This window comes from Labeo rohita, chromosome 18, assembly GCF_022985175.1.
Source record: "Labeo rohita strain BAU-BD-2019 chromosome 18, IGBB_LRoh.1.0, whole genome shotgun sequence".
NCBI lineage: Eukaryota > Metazoa > Chordata > Actinopteri > Cypriniformes > Cyprinidae > Labeo > Labeo rohita.
In genome coordinates, this window is record NC_066886.1 from 13,368,362 (window position 1) to 13,391,358 (window position 22,997).

At 34.7% G+C, this 22,997-nt stretch overlaps 1 protein-coding gene across 1 annotated transcript; it reads left to right on the forward strand.

Annotated features, from left to right (window-relative positions):
* The first annotated feature begins 1,460 nt into the window (after positions 1-1,460).
* chka (choline kinase alpha) lies at positions 1,461-21,755 on the forward strand. Its single transcript, XM_051134407.1, has 12 exons — positions 1,461-1,879; positions 2,398-2,507; positions 6,059-6,112; positions 12,781-12,894; positions 13,166-13,299; positions 14,735-14,839; positions 15,077-15,135; positions 15,230-15,317; positions 17,112-17,220; positions 18,116-18,222; positions 18,486-18,567; positions 19,944-21,755. Exons 1-12 carry the CDS (start codon positions 1,645-1,647, stop codon positions 20,001-20,003), a joined length of 1,257 nt encoding a protein of 418 aa, XP_050990364.1. The 5' UTR covers positions 1,461-1,644; the 3' UTR covers positions 20,004-21,755.
* Positions 21,756-22,997: the final 1,242 nt, after the last annotated feature.

Below are 22,997 nucleotides of genomic sequence, written 5' to 3' on the forward strand. Positions count from 1 at the left end.
AAAGGAATCTTCTTCTGCACTAATAAAACAGGCAAGAAGGTTAAGCAACAAACTAAATATTAACCACACCTCTTTAAGTGAGTTAACGGTTTTATTAAACGAAATAATTAAGAAAAAAAATATTATTTTTTGCGATAAATTGCAATAAGCCCATAAAGTAATTAAAAAATAAAATAGTATAAGTCGACCCGATTCAAAAACACATATTCTTTAATGGTGCAACTGTGTCCCACGTGTGTAAAAATCACTTTTTTTTTTGCAAAAACAGTGCCGTTGTAGTTTGTTCTGGTTTCATTTTCGTAGTAGACGAACGTAATATTTACGTTTTTTGACTACTTAAAGAAAACGTTCCAGGTTGGTATTTTTACAACGTTTCTAAAACGTTTTATTTTGGTTACCTATTTTTTTTTATTTTAAAAAACGTTTTTAAAACGTTGTACTGCAACATTACCTAATTGCAACCAAAATACAAAAAGTTGTAAAAACGTTTTGTGTTTGCTGGGTTTTTGGTTTATTTCCCTTGCTATATTAGATGCACATTTTGATTACCTTTAGTTCATGAGGTTATGCTTAGGGTCTTTCAAGCTTTTTCCTTTATAAAGAAATGAACTATTCCATAAGTGAATGCTCCAAAGACCTAATGTGACCCTGGACCACAAAACCAGTCTTAAGTCGCTGGGGTTTATTTGTAGCAATAGCCAAAAATACAGTATGGGTCAAAATTCTAGATTTTTCTTTTATGCCAAAAAATCATTAGGAAATTAAGATCATGTTCCATGAAGATACTTTGTAAATTTCCTACCGTTAATATATCAAAATTTAATTTTTGATTGGTAATATGCATTGCAAAGAACTTAATTTGGAAAACTTTAAAGGAGATTTTCAATATCTTGATTTTTTTTGCACCCTCAGATTCCATATACTGAAATTGTTGTATCTCGGCCAAATATTGTTCAATCCCAACAAACCATACATCGATGGAAAGCTTATTTATTCAGCTTTCAGATGATGTATAAAACTGACACTTATGACTGGTTTTGTGGTCCTGGGTCACATATCGCCATTACATTTCATAAGAAGCCTGGCTGTAATGTCAAAATAATCTATAAAACTGACAACCTTGCTACCCTTTGAAGCTATTTATATTCCAATCTGTTTTAAAATGTATAGATTAAGTTTTATTTTGCGCTGTGTATTTCACTAACAACAAACATTACGTTTCAGATATTTTTTTTATATTCCAAAAATGAATCATGAAACTGTGACTGACCCACTTATAGCGAATACAACACTAGAAAGCGGTGAGTAATTTGTATTTCTAAAGGCATTGTTTACTGACGCCGTAGCTCGAGTTTGGAATGAAGGGGACGTGACTCTGTTGTCCAATCATAGAGCAGAATGGGTGTGGTCGGGTGACGTGAGGTCAAACCCACTCGCCTTCAACATATTGCGCACGAATAAACGCATCTGAATCAGTGTATTCTTTACAGGCGTGCGTACAGTTATACGGTGTCAGTTGACTCTATCATTTAAAGCTGCGTTTAACACACCTGACAGTTATAAACCTGAATAGAGAGTGTGTGACTTCATTCACCGCTTGCAAATTTTGACTATTCACGTTTATACCAGTAACCAGCAGCAAAAATGAAGACCAAATTCATCAATGGCGTGTCTTCCTCGCCTTCAATGTCTCTGGGTTTATTGGTAAATGAAAGTGTCCTCGAAGTCCAGCCAGACAGTGGGAGCGACTGCAAAGACATTATTCGACCGGATGAGCCCGACCACCAGACGAAGCATAAGGCGTATCTTTGGTGTAAAGAATTCCTTCACGGAGCCTGGAAATCCGTAGATGAGGATGATTTCCAAATCTCTATTATCAGGTATTCTCGTTTGCTACGTGACTTGGAATGTTAATAATTAAGACAGAACTGCTTTTACTTGTGTCAGAGATGCCACCTTAAAAGTATTCGGAAGTAGGCGACACGCTCACTGGAGACGCGTGACAGTGTTTCCTTTTTTTAAGAAAATGTACCCTGAGTTTGCTTTCTGTGGTTATGAGATAATAACAGATTGCTCAATACTACAGTAACGTGCCTCATGGCTGTGTCTTAAAATCGAGTGAGCTACCTAGAACGCATTTTCAGGCATTACATGAGTAATATAAATACAGCATAAGTGAAAATGCAGTGTCTCAAAGCCTAGTTATTTGCAGCATTAAAAAAAAAGGAATGGAAAAGTAGTGTCTCAAAACGTAGTGAGCTGCCTAATGAGGCAGCATTCTGTGTGTTGTAGATCTGGGCAGCATTTAGGCATTATTAACAGTATTATTCGTAGTGGTATTGTCTGTGGTATTGAATGCAGTTATTTTCTTTTCTAACATGCATGTTTTGCTTCTAGGGGGAGGTCTCAGCAACAAACTGTTCCTCTGTGCTTTGCCAGAGAAGCAACCGAGCATTGGAGATGAACCACGAAACGTGCTCCTTCGCCTGTATGGACAAATTCTGCAGGTGTTTTGATATATTTTTTTGTTTACTTGGTAAAATGTTGAAGAATGAATTAAGTGCCAAACTGCATAGTCAGGTCTAATAAGATGCAAAGTAGTAGGCAAAGTACATTACCAGTCAAAAGTTTTTGAACAGTAAGATTTTAAATGTTTTTTAAGGGCAAGTGGTGTGATTTTATCAAATATTTAGCCTAAATATTAAGTCTCTTCTACTCACCAAGCCTGCATTTATTAGTTCCAAAATACAGCAAAAGCAGTAATATTATGAAATATTTTTATTACTTAAAAATTTAAAATAACTGCTTTTTATTTGAATCTATTTTAAAATGTAATTTATTCCTGTGATCAAAGCTAATTTTTCAGGACTTTTAGAAATCATTCTAATATGCTGATTTGCTGTTCAAGAATCATTTTATTATTATTATTATAATCAGTATTTAAAAATGCTTTTTGTTATTCTTTGATGAATAGAAAGATCCAGCGATCAGCATTTATCTGAAATAAAAAGCTTTTGTAACATTATACGCTAAACCATTCAAAAGCTTGGAGTCAGTACATTTTTTTTTAGAAATGGATTATTAGCAAGGATTTATATTTTTCATAAATGCTGTTCTTCTGAACTTTCTATTTAACAAAGAAACCTGAAAAAAATTCTACTCAGCTGTTTTCAACATAATAATACAAATAAATGCTTTTTGAGAAGCAAATCAGAATATTAGAATGATTCTGAAGGATCGTGTGACTGGAGTAATGATGCTAAAAATTCAGCTTTAAAATCACAATTACATTTTTAAAAATATATTCGATTAGAAAACAATTATTTCAAATAATATAAATATTTCATAATTTGACTATTTTTGCTGTATTTTGGATCAAATAAATGCAAACATTAAACATCTTACCGTTCAAAAACGTTTGACTGCTAGTGTGTGTATTTTTTAGCATTTTTATCAACTTGAATGCTTAGTAAGATCACACCTGTGCCTTAAACACTTCAGACCCACATTTTACACAATAAATGTTAACTTTTAAGATCTATAGGTCAGGTTTTTGTGTTATTTTCTTATTTTAAGCTGGGAAGGATACATACATGCATACATACAGTACATGATTGCCAAATGTTAAACCTTGCCATTTAGTCTGAAACTAGGTATTGTGTATCTGGTAACGCTTAGATGGCAGTAATTTCAGTTTAAACAGTTAAAACAATGATTAATTTGTGCGCTAAACTAACCAAATCTATGATTGTTGTGAGATATTCATACCTAATTTCATTAGGCAGATGGCAACCCCCCGGATCAGAGATCTCAATTAAGAATGGGTATTAAAATCGCTTTGTGTGTGTACCCTCTAAATTTAAAGAGGCAGTTTTTATTGGGTGATGTACTCCATGGCTGTACTTGCGTGTCTTCTTTGCCGTAGGCTTACCAAAGGAGCGTGCCTTGAGCACTCTTGTTTCCAGGTGATCCCAGCATACCACTCACGGTACAGTATGTGATCCCTGAAGCCACAGCATTGTCTTCAAGTTTATGCGCATCTCAGTCTTTAAAATCTTTGAGAACTACGCTCACGACGTGCTCTGTCTAAAGTTTTTTCTGCCTCTGTCTGCTTTTTTCAACTCTTTATTACTGTTGAAAAATACTTAGGCGCTGGTTATGTTAACAAAGAGTTGCGGCAGTGAATTCTAAGGGATTTTGATGGGATTCCACTTTTTTAATAGGGTAACACTTTAGATTTAGATTGTTACCTAAGTTTTCCCTCAGTAAATATTCCCTCCTAATATGCTGCTTATTAATAGTAAGATTGTTGTTGTAGTAGCTATGTTTAGGTATTGGGTAGGGTTAAGAGATCTAGAATATGGTCATGTATTAATATGTGCTTTATAAGCCAATATGATAGTAATATGCAATTAATAATGTTCCTTAATCTGAAGTGTTACCTTTAATAGTTAATTATGTAACTGCAATAGCATGATAAACTTAGCGCGATGTTACTTAAAAAGGGTGTGCCTTATGATCAATGTTTTAAAAATACTCTAATGTACACTACCAGTCAAAAGTTTTTGAACAGTAAGATTTTTAACGTTTTTAAAGTCTCTTCTGCTCACCAAGCCTGCATTTATTTGATCTAAAATACAGAAATATTTTTGCTATTTAAAATAACAGTTTTCTATTTGAATGTATTTTAAAATGTAATTTATTCCTGTGATTTCAAAGCTGATTTTTAGCATCATTACTCCAGTCACTTGATGCTCAGAAATCATACTAATATTCTGATTTGCTGCTCAAAAAACATTTATTATTTATTATTATAAATGCTGATATTTGTATCTTTCTGTATATCAAAGAATGAAAAAAAAAATGTACTCAGCTGTTTTAAATACTGATGATAATAATAATAATGTTTCTTGTACAGCAAATCAGCATATTAGAATGATTTCTGAAGATTCATGTGACACTGAAGACTATGTTGAAAGTTTAGATTTGATCATAGGAATAAATGATATTTTAACATATATTCACATAGAAAACAGTTATTGTAAAAAGTAAAAATATTTCACAGTATTACTGGTTTTGCTGTACTTTGGATCAAATAAATGCAGGCTTGGTGAGCAGAAGAAACTTCTTTAAAAACATAAAAAATCTTACTGTACTGGTACTGCACTTCAAGTAATATTTAATATACATATTAAAAATATTACTGACATTATGTAACAGATAGATCAATATTTTCCTAAATGTGAGTAAGATGCATGTGAATGAACCTATTACTAAGAAGTGACTGAATGTTCCCTTTGGGCTTTGGCTTTTGTTTTTGTAACAATGAGTTGCTTTTAATCTCTGGATGTTTTTCACTAAATTAAGTAGTGAAACTGCAGGCACAAAGCTTATGATGTCATACCTGATGAGGTGTCCGTAGGTCCACAGTCCAATCCTTTGAAGTCAGGTGTTTAAACGTGGAAAAGCATTAGTTCCAGCGAAATCACAAATTCCAAAGTGTGTGGACTTTGCTACACAGTGATTCACAAATAAATCTGAGAGTCATTATTATGCTATCATTATGGCATCTTATGAGTTAATTTTAAAACTGTGCACCAGTAGTAACCTATGTTGATCTTTATTTAACTAGACACACTTTATTGCTTTCACTAGCATTGTGAGATTTACATAGTGTTTATTACCATGGACACCAAACACTTTAGATCTTTTCATTCTAAGGGAGAATAGCCTTTTGTGTACTGAATTTTAGGTGCTTGATCTCAGTGGAACATGGTTTTGATAATTGCTGTTATAAAAGAGTTTTTTTTTTGTTCTTCTCAACCTGTGGTCATGAAAGAAGATTTTGGGTCAGCATAAACTCAATTTCTAGCTCTGAAATCTTTCTAACACTCTATTCTTTTTTTTAAATCACAAAGTTAATGCATTTGTTTAATGCACTGTCTCAATAGTTAGTAGGTGACTTTCGCTGTTCAGGATAATAGCTCTGTCATTTAATGAAGGTGGTTAAATTGATTTGTTCTTATGGAAAGATTTTTGCTTTTTCTCTTATTTCTAGATGTCCTGTAATAAAGGGGATTCCAAAGAGTCAAACACAGAAAATCACTTTCAGGTAAGTAACATTAGTTAAGGTTTTGTCTTACTGTTTTTAAAAATTGTTTTTATGTAAGCAGAATATGACTTTATAAACTCTATAAATGTTTATTCCACATCATATTACATGATTTTATAGCAAATACAAGGCCAATAAGAGGACAAATTCCTAAAAGCATTATAGTTAAACTTCTTATACTGTATGTTTACCTCCCATCCCATCATCCTCAGACCAAGGACAAGCTATTTGGATCATCAGATATGTTTTGTTTGGACCTGTTTCAGTTGTGATTTCAAACTTTTAGGTCACATTTTTCCATGAGCTCTCGAGGTTTATTATTGTTACTTGTTTTAGTATGTTGCCTCTGGGGGGAAGATTGGTCACTTGGAACCCCTTTTATTAATACATAACAAACTAATTTTGTTAATCTTGTTTTTTAGTAAAAATATAAATAAATTCTTAAAACAGCATGTTTACATGCACAATTGTATAAGGTAAGACTTGTGTTCAGTTACAGTTGAGTTTTTAGATTTATGCTTAAAACTTAAAAATACTTTCCAGTGGGGTAAGAAAAATAAACTATACACTACCAGAAGATTTTTAATGTTTTTTAACCTTTAGAAATCATTTACTGTTCAAGAAACATTTTTTTTTACTTTTAATTATTGTTATTAATACTTAAAATGAGTTGAGTACATTTTTTAGGATTCTTTGATGAATAGAAAAACCCAAAGATCAGCATTTATCTGAAATAAAAAGCTTTTTTTAACATTATACACTGTACTATTCAAAAGCTTGGAGTCAGTATAATTTTTTTCTTGGAAAGAAATTATAGAAATTAATAAATCAAAAGTGATACTAAAGGCATTTATAATGTTACAAATAATTTCTATTTCAAAAAAATGCTGCTCTTCTGAAATTTTTATTCATCAAAGAAACCTGAAAAAATTGTACTTAGCAGTTTTCAACATAATAATAATAATAATAATAATAATAATAATAATAATAATAATAAATGTTTTTTTGAGCAGCAAATCAGCATATTAGAATGATTTATGAAGGATCGTGTGACTGGAGTAAAGATGCTAAAAATTCAGCTTTAAAAACACAGGAATATATTACATTTTAAATATTTTTAAATAGAAAAGAGTTATTTTAAATAGTAAAAATGTTTCAAAATTTTGGATCAACTCAATGCAGGCTTGGTTAGCAGTAGAGACTTCTTTAAAAAACATTAAAAATCATACTGTTCAAAAACTTTTGAGTGGTAGTGTATGAATATTTGATTAAAAAAAAAAGAAATGCAAATTAAATTTGACATTTTGAAAGTTATAAGGTATATAAAAAATGATACAAATTATTATTCTCTGAAACCAATTCTTAATATATTATGCAATTTAGCTTCTCCAGTAATATTGTCTTATTTTATCAATATTTAAATCTTTTTTTAAATTACAATAATATAATACAACATTATATCATAATTAATTATAAGAAAATGATTGTGTAAAAGGTTCATGCTCCTAGCTATAAAGAGAGATGGCCCACAATTAATAACAGCACTGAAGCACATCCCCTGACGCACTTTAAATTTTACCGAGTTGCATTATTGTCCTGAGAGTCACATAGCAGTGCATCCTATTAGAAGCTTATCCCAGCATTAACCTCACTGTCTCGGTTCAGCATCAGCTGTCTGGCCTCTGCAAGCTTTGCTTCTATCTGTGAAGCTTTACGTGCATTTATCTAGGTGCGTCCGCAGACTAACACACAGGGCTGTCAGTAGTGAAATTGTTGATGTTGAGATAGACTTCCCCTCCTCACTGGACATTGATAACACCTGCATGTAGATACTGCCCTTGTGCTGCTGTGAACTGATCTGCTTCAGTAATCCTGCGATTATGCCTTGTGTATTAACAGGCACTGGAAAAACCCAAGCAGCTGCTGCTCAGCAGTCACATGGCACTTGCTTAGTCAGATAACAGGGTAGGGAGGGAGAGAGAAAGAGAGACTGTGTTTGAAACCTGAAAATGCTGGCTTTGCAGGCAGTATGTGGAAATAGGAAGGTGTTTAGGTGTTTAGTGAAAAGTTTAAAAGTGCCAATTCAAATCAATTAATTTCCCCCATTTATAAGAAATAAGCCTTGTAGTCATTTAAATATATACATTTGAAGCTTATCTGTTCCAGGTCAAAGGTTATCAGGAGTTCCTGTAGGTCTACGTTCCTTGAGAGTTCAGTGCAAACCCTGATTTCTGTAATTATCATGTGTTCCTGAAGAACTTCATTGTTGTTGGTTCACATGCATGTCACTAGGGTTGGCGTCAAACTTTGCAGGAAGGTAGGAACAGGATTGGGCACCTCTGTTTATAAGTCATTACACACCATCACAGATATATTCAGACACACCTGCTTGTAATTGGCGTGTAATACCAAATGCCTTCATTAAGCAGGTGAGTTTGATGTAGGCATTGTAGAAGGAATTTGTCTGTTACATCATTCGACTCACTGGGCAGCAAACCAAATTTAAAATGCCAGACAATTCAGAACAAATTTTCATGAAGACCGCAAGTCAGTGTTGCATAGTATATGTGAAATATTTTGAATAAAGAATTTAAAAACTCTCTGATTCTCCCTATATGTTCCTACTTCCAAGGAAAGCCATTGATGGTGTTTCCAAAGTATGTTTTGAGGAAGTTTAATTTCCTTCCAGGTTTTTCCGTTCCAGTGGCCATAGTGTCCTGTTTAATTTCTGAGAGAACCGGATGTTTTTTCACACTGCAGGTCAGCTGATATTCCCCCAGCAGGTTTGTTGCGCAATTGTGTGTCATTCTTGCTTAATGTTAAACACTGAGATGAAACGAGCTCGAGGCGTTTACCTGACCTCATTATCATTTGACTTTGGTAGGTTAAACTGCGTTAAACTGAGTTCCTGCACACAGTATAGAATTATGCCATGATGATCGTATTAATTGACATTTAAGTGTTTAGACACTGATTATTAGTAACAAAACTAAACAAAATAATTATAATAACTAATTATGTTATAAAATATTAATTTATGTAATTTATACATGGTATTTCACCTAAATATAAAGTAAACTGTGAAAAGTTGAGTGCTGCACCATTTTTACAAACTGATCAGAAATGATCCTTTTCATTGAATTGATTTCCAGGGGCATTGTTTACGTTTGTGAGGGCAATTTTTATAATCACTATACTGTGTTGTCTTTAATGTCAAATACTTAAATTGACCTGATTTTTTAATTAGTATTTTAAAATGTTGTCAATAACAAGACTCTTTTAAATTGTATATGAATGAAACTTGAAAAAAACAGGAGCTGCAATATTATGACAAAAATCATTATTGTAGATTATTGCTCTTTATTAGGGGTCACGGATAATTGGTCTTCGCGTAAAACTGATCGTGCAGACCAAACCGTAAGTTGTAGAGACTTGAAACGTCACCAAGACTCGCCCCAGTCGGCTTGATGGGGGCCCTACAGTGATCAAAAGTACGAAATCGCTCATAACTTCTAAACCAGGGGTGCCCAACCCTGTTCCTGAAGATCTACCTACCTGCAGACTTTAGTTCCAGCCCTGCTCCAACACAGCTGTCTGTAATTATCAAGTGCTACCTAAGACATTAATTAGCTTGGTTCAGGTGTGTTCAATCAGGGTTGTAGCTAAACTTTGTAGGATGGTAGACCTCCAGGAACAGGGTTGAGCACCCCTGTTCTAAACCATCAGTTGCAGGCTCAAGTGTCCTATGTCATTGGAATCCTTGGCTCACGCCGGACAAAATGCATCAGATTTGATCATGAGCCTGGTGGAATTTTTAGGTATTTTGGATTTTTTGCAAAACTTTTCCCCCAATCAGAACCAAACCAGTGCAGAAAGATTCTCTGGAGAGCGAATATCAATAATTATTAAAAAAGGTCTAACTTTCGACTCACTGTCGCAAAGGGACAGCAACACGTTTGAAAGGGACAGGGCCACTTTTAGTAAAATGCCTGTAACTCCTGAACGAAATGAGATATCTTCGCCAAACTCAGGACACTTATGTTTGATCTGAGGACAAAAATCGTGGTGGCGCTATAAGAGGGAAAAAAACATTGCTATACCGACGTAACAATTTGTCCTATCAACATGAAAATCAGTGTGCACAGTCTTGGTTCAATATGCCACAAGTGTCTATAAGGACATTTGCAACATTGTGTATCTCAAAAAAACATGGCCGATGAGTTTTGAGCACCTATTAGACAAGGTTAATGGAGGCTGATCGGAAGGAAACTCGATCGGCCTGTTTGACTCACGGCCCTAAAGGTCTGTGAGAAATTTGAAAGAAATTGGCCACTGGAGGTGATATCGTGTTTTTCAAGGGTGTAAACGAATGTGCATTGTGCGTTTTTTTGCACAAACTCGTGATGTTCATATCATATGACAGAACTCTTTTCATTCTGAACAACTTTGCCTCTAGAACCACTGCTGTCAATCAGATCGTTTGTTAAATGATTGAGAAGATGTAAAAAACCTACTTTTGTGAATTAGTCCTAGGTTTTTCCCCTCAGTCTGGAAAATAACACTGCAGTACAATTCTCTGATAAAAAAATCATAAAAAAAATGTTGAAATCTACTGTTTGGGAAGCTATAACGTGGTCCTTTAGAAAAGAGGCCTGTCTGAATTTACCCCAAATCCTCTAAAGCTATATCAGGCTAAACAAGCATGCAAAGTTTTAGGGAGATTGCACCACAGCTGGCACTACAACAGTCATAAATCTTACAATTACAAAAATCTATGTTAAATTACCTTTCCAAAAAAAAAGGCTTGCTACATAATGTCTTTTTTCATATGTGCTTAAATGCCCTAAAGCACCCCAGTAATCGCTGCTATATTACTGTCATAACGAATATTATTATCAATATAGTAAACAATTTAAAACGTTTCTGTTTTGTGTATGCGTTTTGGGCACGTCACATTTTGGCTAAGATTGACGTTAGTCTAGTCTACCGCAAGTTATGCAAAAACTCCTGTTACAATCACTGAAGCTACGAAATTAATCTTCTATTTACGTCATATCTGCACTGTGTTGTTTATGATGAATGAATTCGCCTCCGATTGGCACGTTTTCACCGCTGACTAATTTAAGCACCTCCGATTGGTTCCTTTTCACCATTGAACAATCGAAGTGCATCTGATTGGCCAATGTGTTCGTAAATTAATCAGAAACACATTTGATTGGTTATAAGGCTCAACACTGCATAAAATTGCACGTAAAAGCAATCTGTTGCAGTTATTTTTAATGTAATTCCGTGAATTGACACTTTTCATTCGCGACAGTCGTAATATGCTGTTTAATTGAGCAGGGGACCTTTTGTGTCCCTTTCTCTTGAATTTATGGGACATTTTTGTTCATTTGGTGGCATTTTTAGCACAAGCCCTCATTAATTTCTATATTATAGATAAGTGTTTCCACCATGTTTCAAATGACTTTGAACATTAACATAACACTGATTGGTCATTCCTGTGCGTGGAACTCATAATTAAAGTATTTACAGTAACTTGAACTGAATTTCGAACTGAATTGAATTCGAACTCGGGACACCCAGAGCGCAATTGCATGACATGTCACCATGCTGCCCACAAGGCTATCGGCGCCAACCAAATCTGTGTTTTTTACCATATTATTTTAGTGATTTTTTAAAGATTATATAGTTTATAGTGCAAACAGTTTTACAGTTTACTTCACGTTGTTATTTTTCTCATTATTTCCCTATAGCTTACTTCCATGTTAAAGAATAAGGTCGATACAAGAAGACTTTCAGTGAATGACAACTCAAATTTAATCTGTTCATCACACAGTTATTGTATGACTTTTTTTTTTTTTAATTTTGGAGATTGGCAGCTCAGTTCTCTGTCACTTTCATTATATTTAAACAAGTTGCCAGGATACTCACCAGGGAACATAGGAATTTTTGGACTTTCTATTTAAAACCTTGGCATGAGATTGTCATGGGACATCTTTGGTTCAAATTAGGTTGTTGAAGGAATTCACTTACATTTGAATCATTCATCTTCGCAATTTCAAGCATTTGCCCTACCAGCTTTGGATTAATTAGATTATAAGGCATTAGTTCAGAGTACAGCACTAAATGACTGATAACTGGTAAATAAATAATCTCTTCGCAATCTATTTTTAGATGAGCTCTAAAAGTAAGGACAGAGTAGAAGCAGAACTGGAGAGTGTTTTGAAAAATTGAGATACCTTACACAAGTACTTCCCCCACATAAAAAAGAGAGCTCTTTCGGTTCTGTGTATTAAGCCAAAAACAAGCTTAATGTCATTGCTAGTTAAGCAGCCACAATTAATGACTGGGATGTTTGGCAAGTTCTGCCTCGCTCAGCACAATTGCCTCCCTTGTTTTTTTCCTCATTTAACTCACTTTGCCCCAGCACTGCCATTGATTTTGCTTCAGCCCATCACCACTGTTTCTAAATGACTGTCTTGTGAATTCATTTTAGTGCAGAATTCGTTTTCCGTTGTAGCATCACAAAAATTATGCAAAGAACACAAGAATCCTCTTTCAAGAATTGAAGATACAATCAGGCTAAGCAGGTTTTCATAGCAGTTGGTTTGATGACAGGTCAAGTTTAGTGTTCAAACTGTATCCGTATGTTTTTGTGTTTGCAGGGAGCTGACGCCATGGTACTGGAGAGTGTGATGTTTGCTATCCTTGCCGAGAGGGAGCTTGGGCCCAAACTCTATGGCATCTTTCCACAAGGGAGACTGGAACAGTTTGTCCCTGTGAGTCTTAAACTTTGCCACTATGACGATGGCAGTTTTAATGTGAAACGGTGAACAACGTGTTTTGACACGAATGCTTATGAATCCCTTTTACGCAAATTGCAAGAAAAATCCAATGACATTCTAGGCAGATTTCCCTTTGTCACTTTTTCCATTGCTCTGAAAGATTTTAAATACACAGAAACTTAAACCTTAAGTTAACTTTTTGTATTTTAGTTATGTAATTATTTCTGTTTTAGTTACAAACTGAAAGTTCAATGTGTATCTGCAGAGCCGAAAATTGTCCACAGATGAGCTGAGTGTCCCTGGTATATTTGCCGAGATTGCGGAAAAGATCGCCAGATTTCATGGAATGAGAATGCCCTTCAACAAGGAGCCAAAGTGGCTGTTTGGCACCATGGACAAGTGCGTGATCATAAAATATTGTCCTGTAAATCCATTACCTAATTTGGCTGTTCCAGTCAAAATGGCTGGCCTTTTAAAACTGCTTGTAATTGTTATGCTATATGTGACCACGGACCACAAAACCAGTCTTAAGTTGCACGGGTATATTTGTAGCAATAGCCAAAAATACATATCACATTTTCTTTTATGCCAAAAATCATTAGGATATTAAGTAAAGTTCAAGTTCCATTAAGATATTTTGTAAATTTCCTACCGTGAATATATCTAAACTTAGTAATATGCATTGCTAAGAACTTCATTTGAACAACTTTAAAGGCGATTTTTCCAATATTTAGATTTTTTGCACCCTCAGATTTCAAATTTTTAAATAGTTGTATCTCAGCCAAACATTGTCCTATCCTAACAAACCATTCATCTGTAATCAAGCTTATTTATTCAGTTTTCAGACGATGTATAAAGCTCAATTTGACACAAAATTGACACTTATGACTGGTTTTGTGGTCCTGAGTCACATATAATCGTATAATATTTGTCAGATTCTTTTCATTTCAATTAGCACAGCTTTGTGTTTTCATTTTAGGAACTTAATTAGGAAATAATTAATTGTGGGACTCATTGATCTGAGCTTTTTTCAGAAAAAAGAAAAGCCTCTCTTGGTCAAAATGTCTAGAACACAATATGAGGGTTAAGTAAAGGCTGCCTGGTTTATTTAAATTCTTAGAAAAGTCCATAGTGGGTGGGGAACTTCAACTTAACTGTCAGGATTTTGACAGGATAAAGCTTAAAAGGATAGTTCACCCAAAAATAAAAATTCTGTCATCAATCCAAAAGCTTTCTGACCCTGCATAGACAGTAACACAACTGAAACGCCCTGCGTCAGCAGCACCACATGCATGCGTCATGCTACTCTCTCAAATAAAGTCGTTATTTTTGTTTTCTTTGCACACAAAATATTCTCATAGCTTCATAAGATTACGGTTGAACCACTGATGTCATATGGACTATTTTAAAGATGTCCTTACTACCTTTCTGGGCCTTGAACGTGGTAGTTGCGTTGCTGTCTATGGGTCAGAAAGCTCTTGGATTTCATCAAAAATATCTTAATTTGTGTTCTGAAGATGAACAAAGGTCTTACGGGTTTGTAATGACATGAGGGTGACAGAATTTTCATTTTTGGGTGAACTTTCACTTGAATTCTGGTGAACTTCAATCTACATACCAACAGTATAAAAATAAAACAGAACCTAGTTTCCTGGAAGAAAAATGTGTACATGTTGTCTGGAAAACCCCACAGTCTTTAGTATCTCCACTACGAGTTTTCACTCTAGCTTTCTTAATTGCTAAAAATAGAAGAGTTACTGTATGTATTGCCTACAAATGTATTGAGTATTGTTGATGGCCAACACATGTTTTTGCACTCTCATCTACTGCACAGGTACATGGATCAAGTGCTTCAGCTTACCTTTACCAGGGAAACCCATCTGCGAAATTTCTCCCGCCTTTTGAGCTACAACTTGCCTCAAGAGATGGACAGTCTCAAGTAAGATCTTTATTATCTTGCTTATTCAGTACAGCTGTGATTTCACTTTTTATCTTCTACTCAAACATTTCCAGCATGGTTTCATTGACCTGCTTTATCAGAGTTTCTGGAAACTGTTGACACTTTAAGAGATTCACGAGCGACTGATAGCGAGATAATTTGACAAATATAAAAGGTGTTTGCTGTCTGCTCATCATTGACGTGTTTGTATGCTTAAAAGGCTGTGTGTGTACACAGGTGTCTACTCGAATCTACTCCCTCTCCGGTTGTTTTCTGCCACAATGACTTGCAAGAAGGTCAGACATGGGTTTGCTGTAACTGTATTCCGTTATTGTTTGTAACAAATACCCACTCAATGTTTAATCAAATGTGCTGCCATGTTTTAAACAGGAAACATCTTGCTCCTAAGTGGCCGTGAGAACACAGACAGACAGAAGCTCATGTTGATCGACTTTGAGTACAGCAGCTACAACTACAGGTCTGTAATATTCACAGTCCACACAATTCCTCACATGCTGTATGAAGCTAAATTCCAAGAAAACAGCCTGGTTTTGTAACAACCAGATTTTGATGGGAATTACGTTTTGATCTTTTACCTCCCACATCTTTGGAGCTGCATTAAAGAACTGTCTGTTTGTCTTTGTTACTTAAGACCACTCTGCTAAGTTTGGAACACTTGGGGTGCCCCATTTCTAGGAAAGGACCTCTAGACATTGAAGGCTTTGGCATCGGTCCAATACCATTGCTTGGGTGCTTGCATTCTTGCACGTGCTCAGACACAGCTCCAAACTGTAACGCTTTCTTTTAGCAGCCTGGTTTGGTTAAAAGGGGGTCCTGTATTGACAAGAACACTGTTCCAAGTGGTGGACGACAAGTGTCAAGGCATGCTTTGTTTGTTTTCCCATCCTGCCATCCAGTGTAGTTTTTAGGTCCATTGACAGTGCTTGTCCAGCAATGCAGTAGGAAGTGAAGCCAGGCTTCACAGCCACAGAGATGTGTGCTTTGTTCAGTTTCCACAGCAGCTGTGAGCCTCTTCACAAAGAGTCTTTCTCACAAATTGATCTCTTTCAGTTTGCTCAAAGTAAGAGTCATGTTTCTCTCTTTTTTTGTGGCTTGGCTCAAAATTGGTAGAAATCTAGTTACTTGGCTCTTGGAAATAGTTTTAGCATGTTAACGGATATGACAGTGTTTGTGTATTTTGGTCTTGGCGGACTAGATCTGCTACACATGCTACGACTTTAGAGCAAGATTTGCTACTGCCAATAGATTTAGACAGGTGGAGCTGGGGGAGGTGGAGGGTAAAAGAGGAAATCTGATTGCACACTGCAGGATCAGATTACAGTGAGTGTTGAGCAAGCAAGATATCAGCCAATCAGCTTGTGCCATGTAATGCATGACTGCATTGCTACAGTATCTACTTTCTAGAGCTTCATGACTGAACTAGATAGACTAGAAATGTATCGTATTCCTCTTAAACAGCAATAGGAATAGCACTTCAGTTGCAAAATATTGTAGACCGGAAATTTTTAAAAATGGATCTAGGGACCTGTGCTAGGGGGAAACTGGAGAGATTTTTACAAACTGTATTTCTAGAACTGTCGGTTTTAAAGTGTAAACTTATCAATTCAGTATATTTAAAGGGACAGTTCACCCAAAAATAAAAATTCTGTCATTAATAATCACTATCACGTCATTCCAAACCTATAAGACCTTCGTTCATCTTTGGAACACAAATTAAGATATTTTTGATGAAAACCGAGAGCTTTCTGACCCTGCATAGACAGCAATGCAACTGAAACATTCAAAGCACAAAGAGGTAGTAATCACATTGTTAAAATAGTCCATGTGACATCAGTGGTTAAACTTTAATTTGGCTAGGAGAATACTTATTGTGTGCAAAGAAAACAAAAATAACAACTTTATTTAACAATTTCTTCTATACCATGTCACAGAGTACCACGATGCATGCGAACTATCCTTTTAACACTTTGGGCAAAGTTGTTGGATCAGCATACCAATGTTTAGCATTTGTAGTCAGTAATTTATTATATAAATAATAGCTTTACACATCATTCAATGCCTATTTATTTATTATTTATTGAAGCCGATCAGAACAGTTTCCAAATGATATTCTCATGAACGTGGGAGGCAGCCAAACAAAACCTCCTCCACATTCACCAATGATTTCTGAACGATCAAGATTCATGCATTATGCATTATTATCACATGAACAAATGTTGATGGGGTGCTGATCTCCTTCTTTCTCCCACAGAGGATTTGACATTGGAAATTTCTTCTGCGAGTGGACTTACGACTACAACTATGACAAGTTTCCATTTTTCATTGCCAACACCAAAAATTACCCCACCAAAGCACAGCAGGTTTGTAAAATCACGTTATTAGGTTTTTTTTCCTCTTCAAGGTGACATATGACTTATAATATGACTTTTTCCTTGTTTAAGTGCTATATTCGAGTCCCCGATGCATCTACCAACCCAGAAAACCCAGCTCAGATTTCACTCCCCCTTAATCTACATGTTTCGACCCATGGCATTGCCATTTTGTTTTCAGAAGCGACAATGGTGTGCCAGTTTTAACGCCATAGTAAAAGTTCAAGCAATGCTAACTGTTCTGTCGTTGGCTGAACAGACGAGTACAGAACACTATTTAGAGTCCCAGCCTCAGAGGAGACAAGAGAGCAGTGCATTTATTGATTTATTTACTGTATATTACGCTGCTGCCAGACACATCTAATATTAAAATGCAATTTCTTACCCAGCTGTTTACATTCACAGACATAACCAACTGTTTTTGTAACTCCTGTGTTTTTAACATAAACTTGTGTATTTGACAGTTTAAGCGCAATAAGACATGAAAGAGAATTTAGTTTAGTACTCACATGCCATGTGACAGCCGCTTTCTGTGCACGTGCTTCGAATGTGTGCATTCAGAAATCCGTATATATGAAGTTTAAAACACATGATTTCAGTGCGATATACATGATAATTAAAACCAAACAGGTGTTTTTTGGCAGCGTGTCTAAGGTACAAGCTGTAAAGGCGCAGCACTATACTGGAAAAGGGGCGGGGAGCAACAGCTCATTTGCATTTAAAGAAATAGTGTGTATACTCAAAATAGGCATTTTCAAAATGATATAATAAATGATCTGTGGGGTATTTTGAGCTGAAACATTCTGGGGGAAAAAAAAAGGCATAATAAGTCTCCATTAAATCTATTAACCATAAAATGACGTAACTTTTCATTTTGTTTTCTCAGATGCATTTCTTTCAGAGTTATCTGTTGGAATCTCATGCTGGATTTGAAAACTTGAGTGAGGAGGATCAGCTCAAACTCAAAGAGGACATGCTAGTGGAGGTTAACAGGTGATCTACACATTTTGCTATCAAATTGTAATTTTATAAATGATAATGTAACATTTTCTTGAGCTGATTTTGAAATGAGGCCCATGTAATCAAAAGAAGGAAAATAATAATGAGGATATCCCTCTTGGGTCTCATACTATACTACTATAATGGAAATTGTAAAAAGAGGTTTGGACCAAGTCCAGCAATGATTCACGTTTCCAGAGACTTCCCAAACATTCTTTCCATCTGCGCTTTGTGAAGTCAATGCTCTCTCATTTTAGGTTTGCCCTGGCCTCCCATTTCTTCTGGGGATTGTGGTCCATGATCCAGGCCAAGATATCAACTATTGAGTTTGGGTACATGGTGAGTTTTTGCAAGAAAGCTGTCAAATCTTTGTATGTGCAGTTGAGTTATTGCTAATGTTGAGTTATTACTAATTATGAGCTGGAAGGAATATTCCATTGTACACTGTGCAGCTCTTAGGTAAGACAAGAATTTTATCAACGGAGATCAGATATGTAAAGATACGGCTTTGCAATGTTTGCACTGCCTGACAACCCTTTGGACAGTACACAAATGCTTGTGAGGTCAGGGTAATATGACTGTAAACCTGCTGAGTCTGTGCCAGAGTAGTGTTTTGGATATAAAATGTTGTTTCATTTGTATTTAAAAAAAATGTTTTGAATATTATTTTTAAATAATAAAAACTTAACAATCTACAGTAAGTGTAGACAGTCTTATAGAAAAATAGTAAAATATAAAATAAAATAAAGGTGTTCAATGTCCAAATAATGTGCCTATAACTTTTTTATAACTCTTTTAACTCTATTAATAATTGATCTATTAATGTGCACTACCAGTCAAAAGTTTTTGAACTATTTTTCTTGTGCTCACAAAGCCTGCATTTATTTGATCCAAAATACATGAAATATATTTACTATGTAAAATAACTGCTTTCTATTTGAATAAGTTTTAAAATGTAATTTATTCCTATGATCAAAGCTGAATTACTCCAGTTTTCAGTGTCACATGATCCTTCACAAATCATTGTAATATGCTGGTTTGCTGTTCAAGAAACATTTATTATTATTATTATTATTATCAACATTTAAAACAGTTTAGTACTTTTTTTACAGGATTCTCTGATGAATAGAAAAATCCAAAGAACGTTTTTGTAACATTATACACTATACCATTCAAAAGCTTGGAGTCAGTATAATTTTTTGTTTGTTTTTGGGAAAGAAATGATTAATACTTTTATTTAGCAGGGATGCTTTAAATAGATCAAAAGTGATGACAAAGACATTTATAATGTTACAAAAGATTTCTATTTCAAATAAATGCTGTTCTTTTAAACTTTCTATTAATCAAAAAAAAAAAAAAAAATTTTCAACATAATAATAATAAATGCTTTTTGAGAAGCAAATCAGAATATTAGAATGATTTCTGATGAATCATGTGACTGGAGTAATGATGCTAAAAAATCAGCTTTGAAATCACAGGAATAAATTACACTTTAAAATATATTCAAATAGAAAACAGTTATTTTAAATAGCAAAGATATTTCAAAATTTGACTGTTTTTGCTGTACTTTGGATTAAATAAATGCAGACTTGGTGAGCAGACAAGACTTCTTTAAAAAACATCTTACTGTTCAAAAACTTTTGACTGGTAGTGTATATCATTTAAAAATGTAAATTGTTTATTCTCTAATCATTTTTTTTTTAAATTCTTCACAGGAGTATGCCATGGCCAGATTTGATGCATACTTTGAGCTGAAAAAGAAGCTCAGGGTTTAAAGGAAACGTGCATAAATTTCCAAATGAACAGAAGGAAGAGGGAACAATTGCTCATGCGAAAAGAGCGGAGCAAATTTTGAACGTGCTTAAAAGAGGATGCTCTGCATCTGTAGTGATTCAACCGTGCTGCATGGACCAAAATCAATGCAACATACGTATTTTAAAAAAAAGGCCCTATGCATTGAGCGTCCCCATATGCTGCTTCTCAGTGTTTACAAGTTTAAGCTTCTCACATTTAACACACCAGCCTGAGCTTCTCAAAAGCTGGAGAGTAATGAGGCCACGTGCCAAAAAAAAACAAACAAACAAAAAGATTGTAGGTCAGAGTTTGGGAGTGGAAAATATTTGTTGCAGCTGCAGTTTGATTCGCAAGTCAAAGAATGGTGTGGGAGAAAGTTCTTCATACTAACTCATGCCTTGTGGTGTTTCTTATCACCTAGTCATCTGCTGTAGTGTTATCTATACAACTGGTGATAGAAGATGCGCTGTGAAAGAGTAAGGTTCAAAATCTGGACCTGTACCAGAAAATGGTACAACAGACCAAACCACGTTAACACTGTGGTTCTGACGATTCAGTGTTGTGTTTCCATTTTTGGGGTGTCCGTTTTACTGGATGATTTACCTCCTTTCTACTTCTATTAGATCATGTCTTTGATTTCTATTTCTAGTACATCCGCATGATGTGAAGAGTGAAATACCTATGGGACCGCACTATCTGCGTGCTCCTTCGGAGAGAGATGGTAATACATATCTTAATGGTCTTAATGGTGGAAAACTTTATGGTTTTGACCATAGTGGTCTCATTCACCTCTTGTTGAGGTGCTTGTTTATTTTATAAGAATTTGATAAGTATGAGATTACCTGCCTGTATCTGATTCTGATACTGAATTGATAAATGTTAGATATCAGTTTTCTTTTGTATAACAGTTGGTCCAACTGTACAGTTTCGCAGTGAACTTTATGAATGTTTATTCTCCTTTTCTTTTTTAAAAAAAAAAAGCTATAAAAACTGAACGATATTTACATAATGCATTTAGTTTTGCATTTTACGTTGTATAATCTTAAAGTGCGGTAAAGGTATTGTTTATTATTGTCATATTTTTGAAATGTAGGTGTAGTAATACAATATTATTAAGGCAGTCTTACTTTTTTTGCTAACGGTAATGTCGAAGGCACTTTCTGAAGCAGTTCTGTGAAAGTTTTAGTACTTGCAAATGTAACTTTTTTTATTATTTTTCTGCAACGGAAGATGTATTTTTCTTAATAAGAAAATGTGCTTGAAATAATATAAGTGGATCTCTTGGCCTTTTTTTTATTGTACTATAGTGGTGATCAGTTGATTTATGTTTTCACATATCACATATCTTAAATCATATAAAATAAAAAAAATATATATTTATTTATATGTTCATATATAACTGGTCTCTGTGAATCTCAATATTTGGAACATCAGTGTTTACTAATGAAAGGAAAATTGAAAGTGTAGCGTTGAATGTAAAAAACAAACGAATAATTGAATATCATTTTTGTATTTTAAAATCAATTAATCTAAACCAGCTTTACTAATTTGTCCATCTGTTAACATCAAAATAAAGCCTGTGAATATACATTAAATGTATAAATATAAAAATGAGGAATAGAAAAATAAATGTGATTTACACTTCTGCTTACAAAAGACTTAAGCAAAAGCATTCAACAGTTTGTACTAATTCATGCTTTGCATATGACTGTGAATAAAGGGTTGCAAAATGATTTTGTCTCAATATATCCTTTTTTTCAATCACATTAGATTCATTATACTAGAATAAAATTTTATGATGCCAGGTTTATGATCATGTTCCAGATCTTACTTCTTTATTATTTATAAACGAAGAAAACGCAGACTGTCAGACTGAAGGAAAAGAACATTGTTCAGATATACTTGATTGTAATCCCGTTTTTGATCATTAAGCAGATTCAGCCAGCGCTTTCTAAAAGTAATGTCCTAAAATCAACCATAACAAAAATGTCAGGGCTTTTCTAGAAGATTCTCTGTCGAGGTTCAGATTGCCAGTGCACTTCTAGTTCTACAGTAGGTGTTGCTCTACAGAAACAAACACACACACGCAAAGACGAAACTACGTTTTAGAAGAGTCTAGAAGATTTTAGAAAAATGACTGTACACCTCCAAACCCATAAATCACGTAATAGTAATGCCGTTACGTGTTTCGCCCTATGTGATGACAACCCTTTCACTCAAAGTACACTGAAACATTTCAAGTATCAACGATAAGTAGGATGGGAATTTAAAACATGAATTTCAACCTGTTTGACGGGCTACACATTACAACGCATGCTAAAGAAATGGTGACATCAAACAAAGTGCACTGTGAAGGGTAGGACATGTTTGGTTTCCAGAGCAGCGCTGTGGACCGTGTAGGGAACAAAAGGACTGCTGAAACGCCTTAAATAACTTGCCCACCACTCCTTACCTTTAATTTTTAACCCCACACATGCTTTTCAATATCCTCGCCTATGGAAGTTCAAGAATGTGTGATTCTCGAATTCGAAAACAGAACAATGTCTATGTTTTACGGTTTAGAATCTTCTTCCGCTTTCATGACTGCTAAACCGAACGCTACTATTTGCTTTATATTTTATCTTTAATCTGTGCTCTATAAAGTGAAATGTTTTATTATGGTGTCCTTCAGGGTTAGGGTACAGTTGAAACACACTGTACTAATTATACCCGCAAAATCCCAACACAAAATTGGGTATTCGTAATATTTTAACACTTCTAGCTGACATATGTTGTAACATGAAACCTAAGGATATCATCGTATTTTGAGAAATATACAGTTAAATTGGTACAGTTTAAACCGTGTTTCTAGATGGCGAAATGCATCAGCATATTCATAAACTCTGCAGTTCATTTAGGTATAAAATAAGATATTCTTAAATAAGAACCAAAATACTTCTAAGGCATTTTGCTACGAGTGGTTCCTCCCTGTCGAA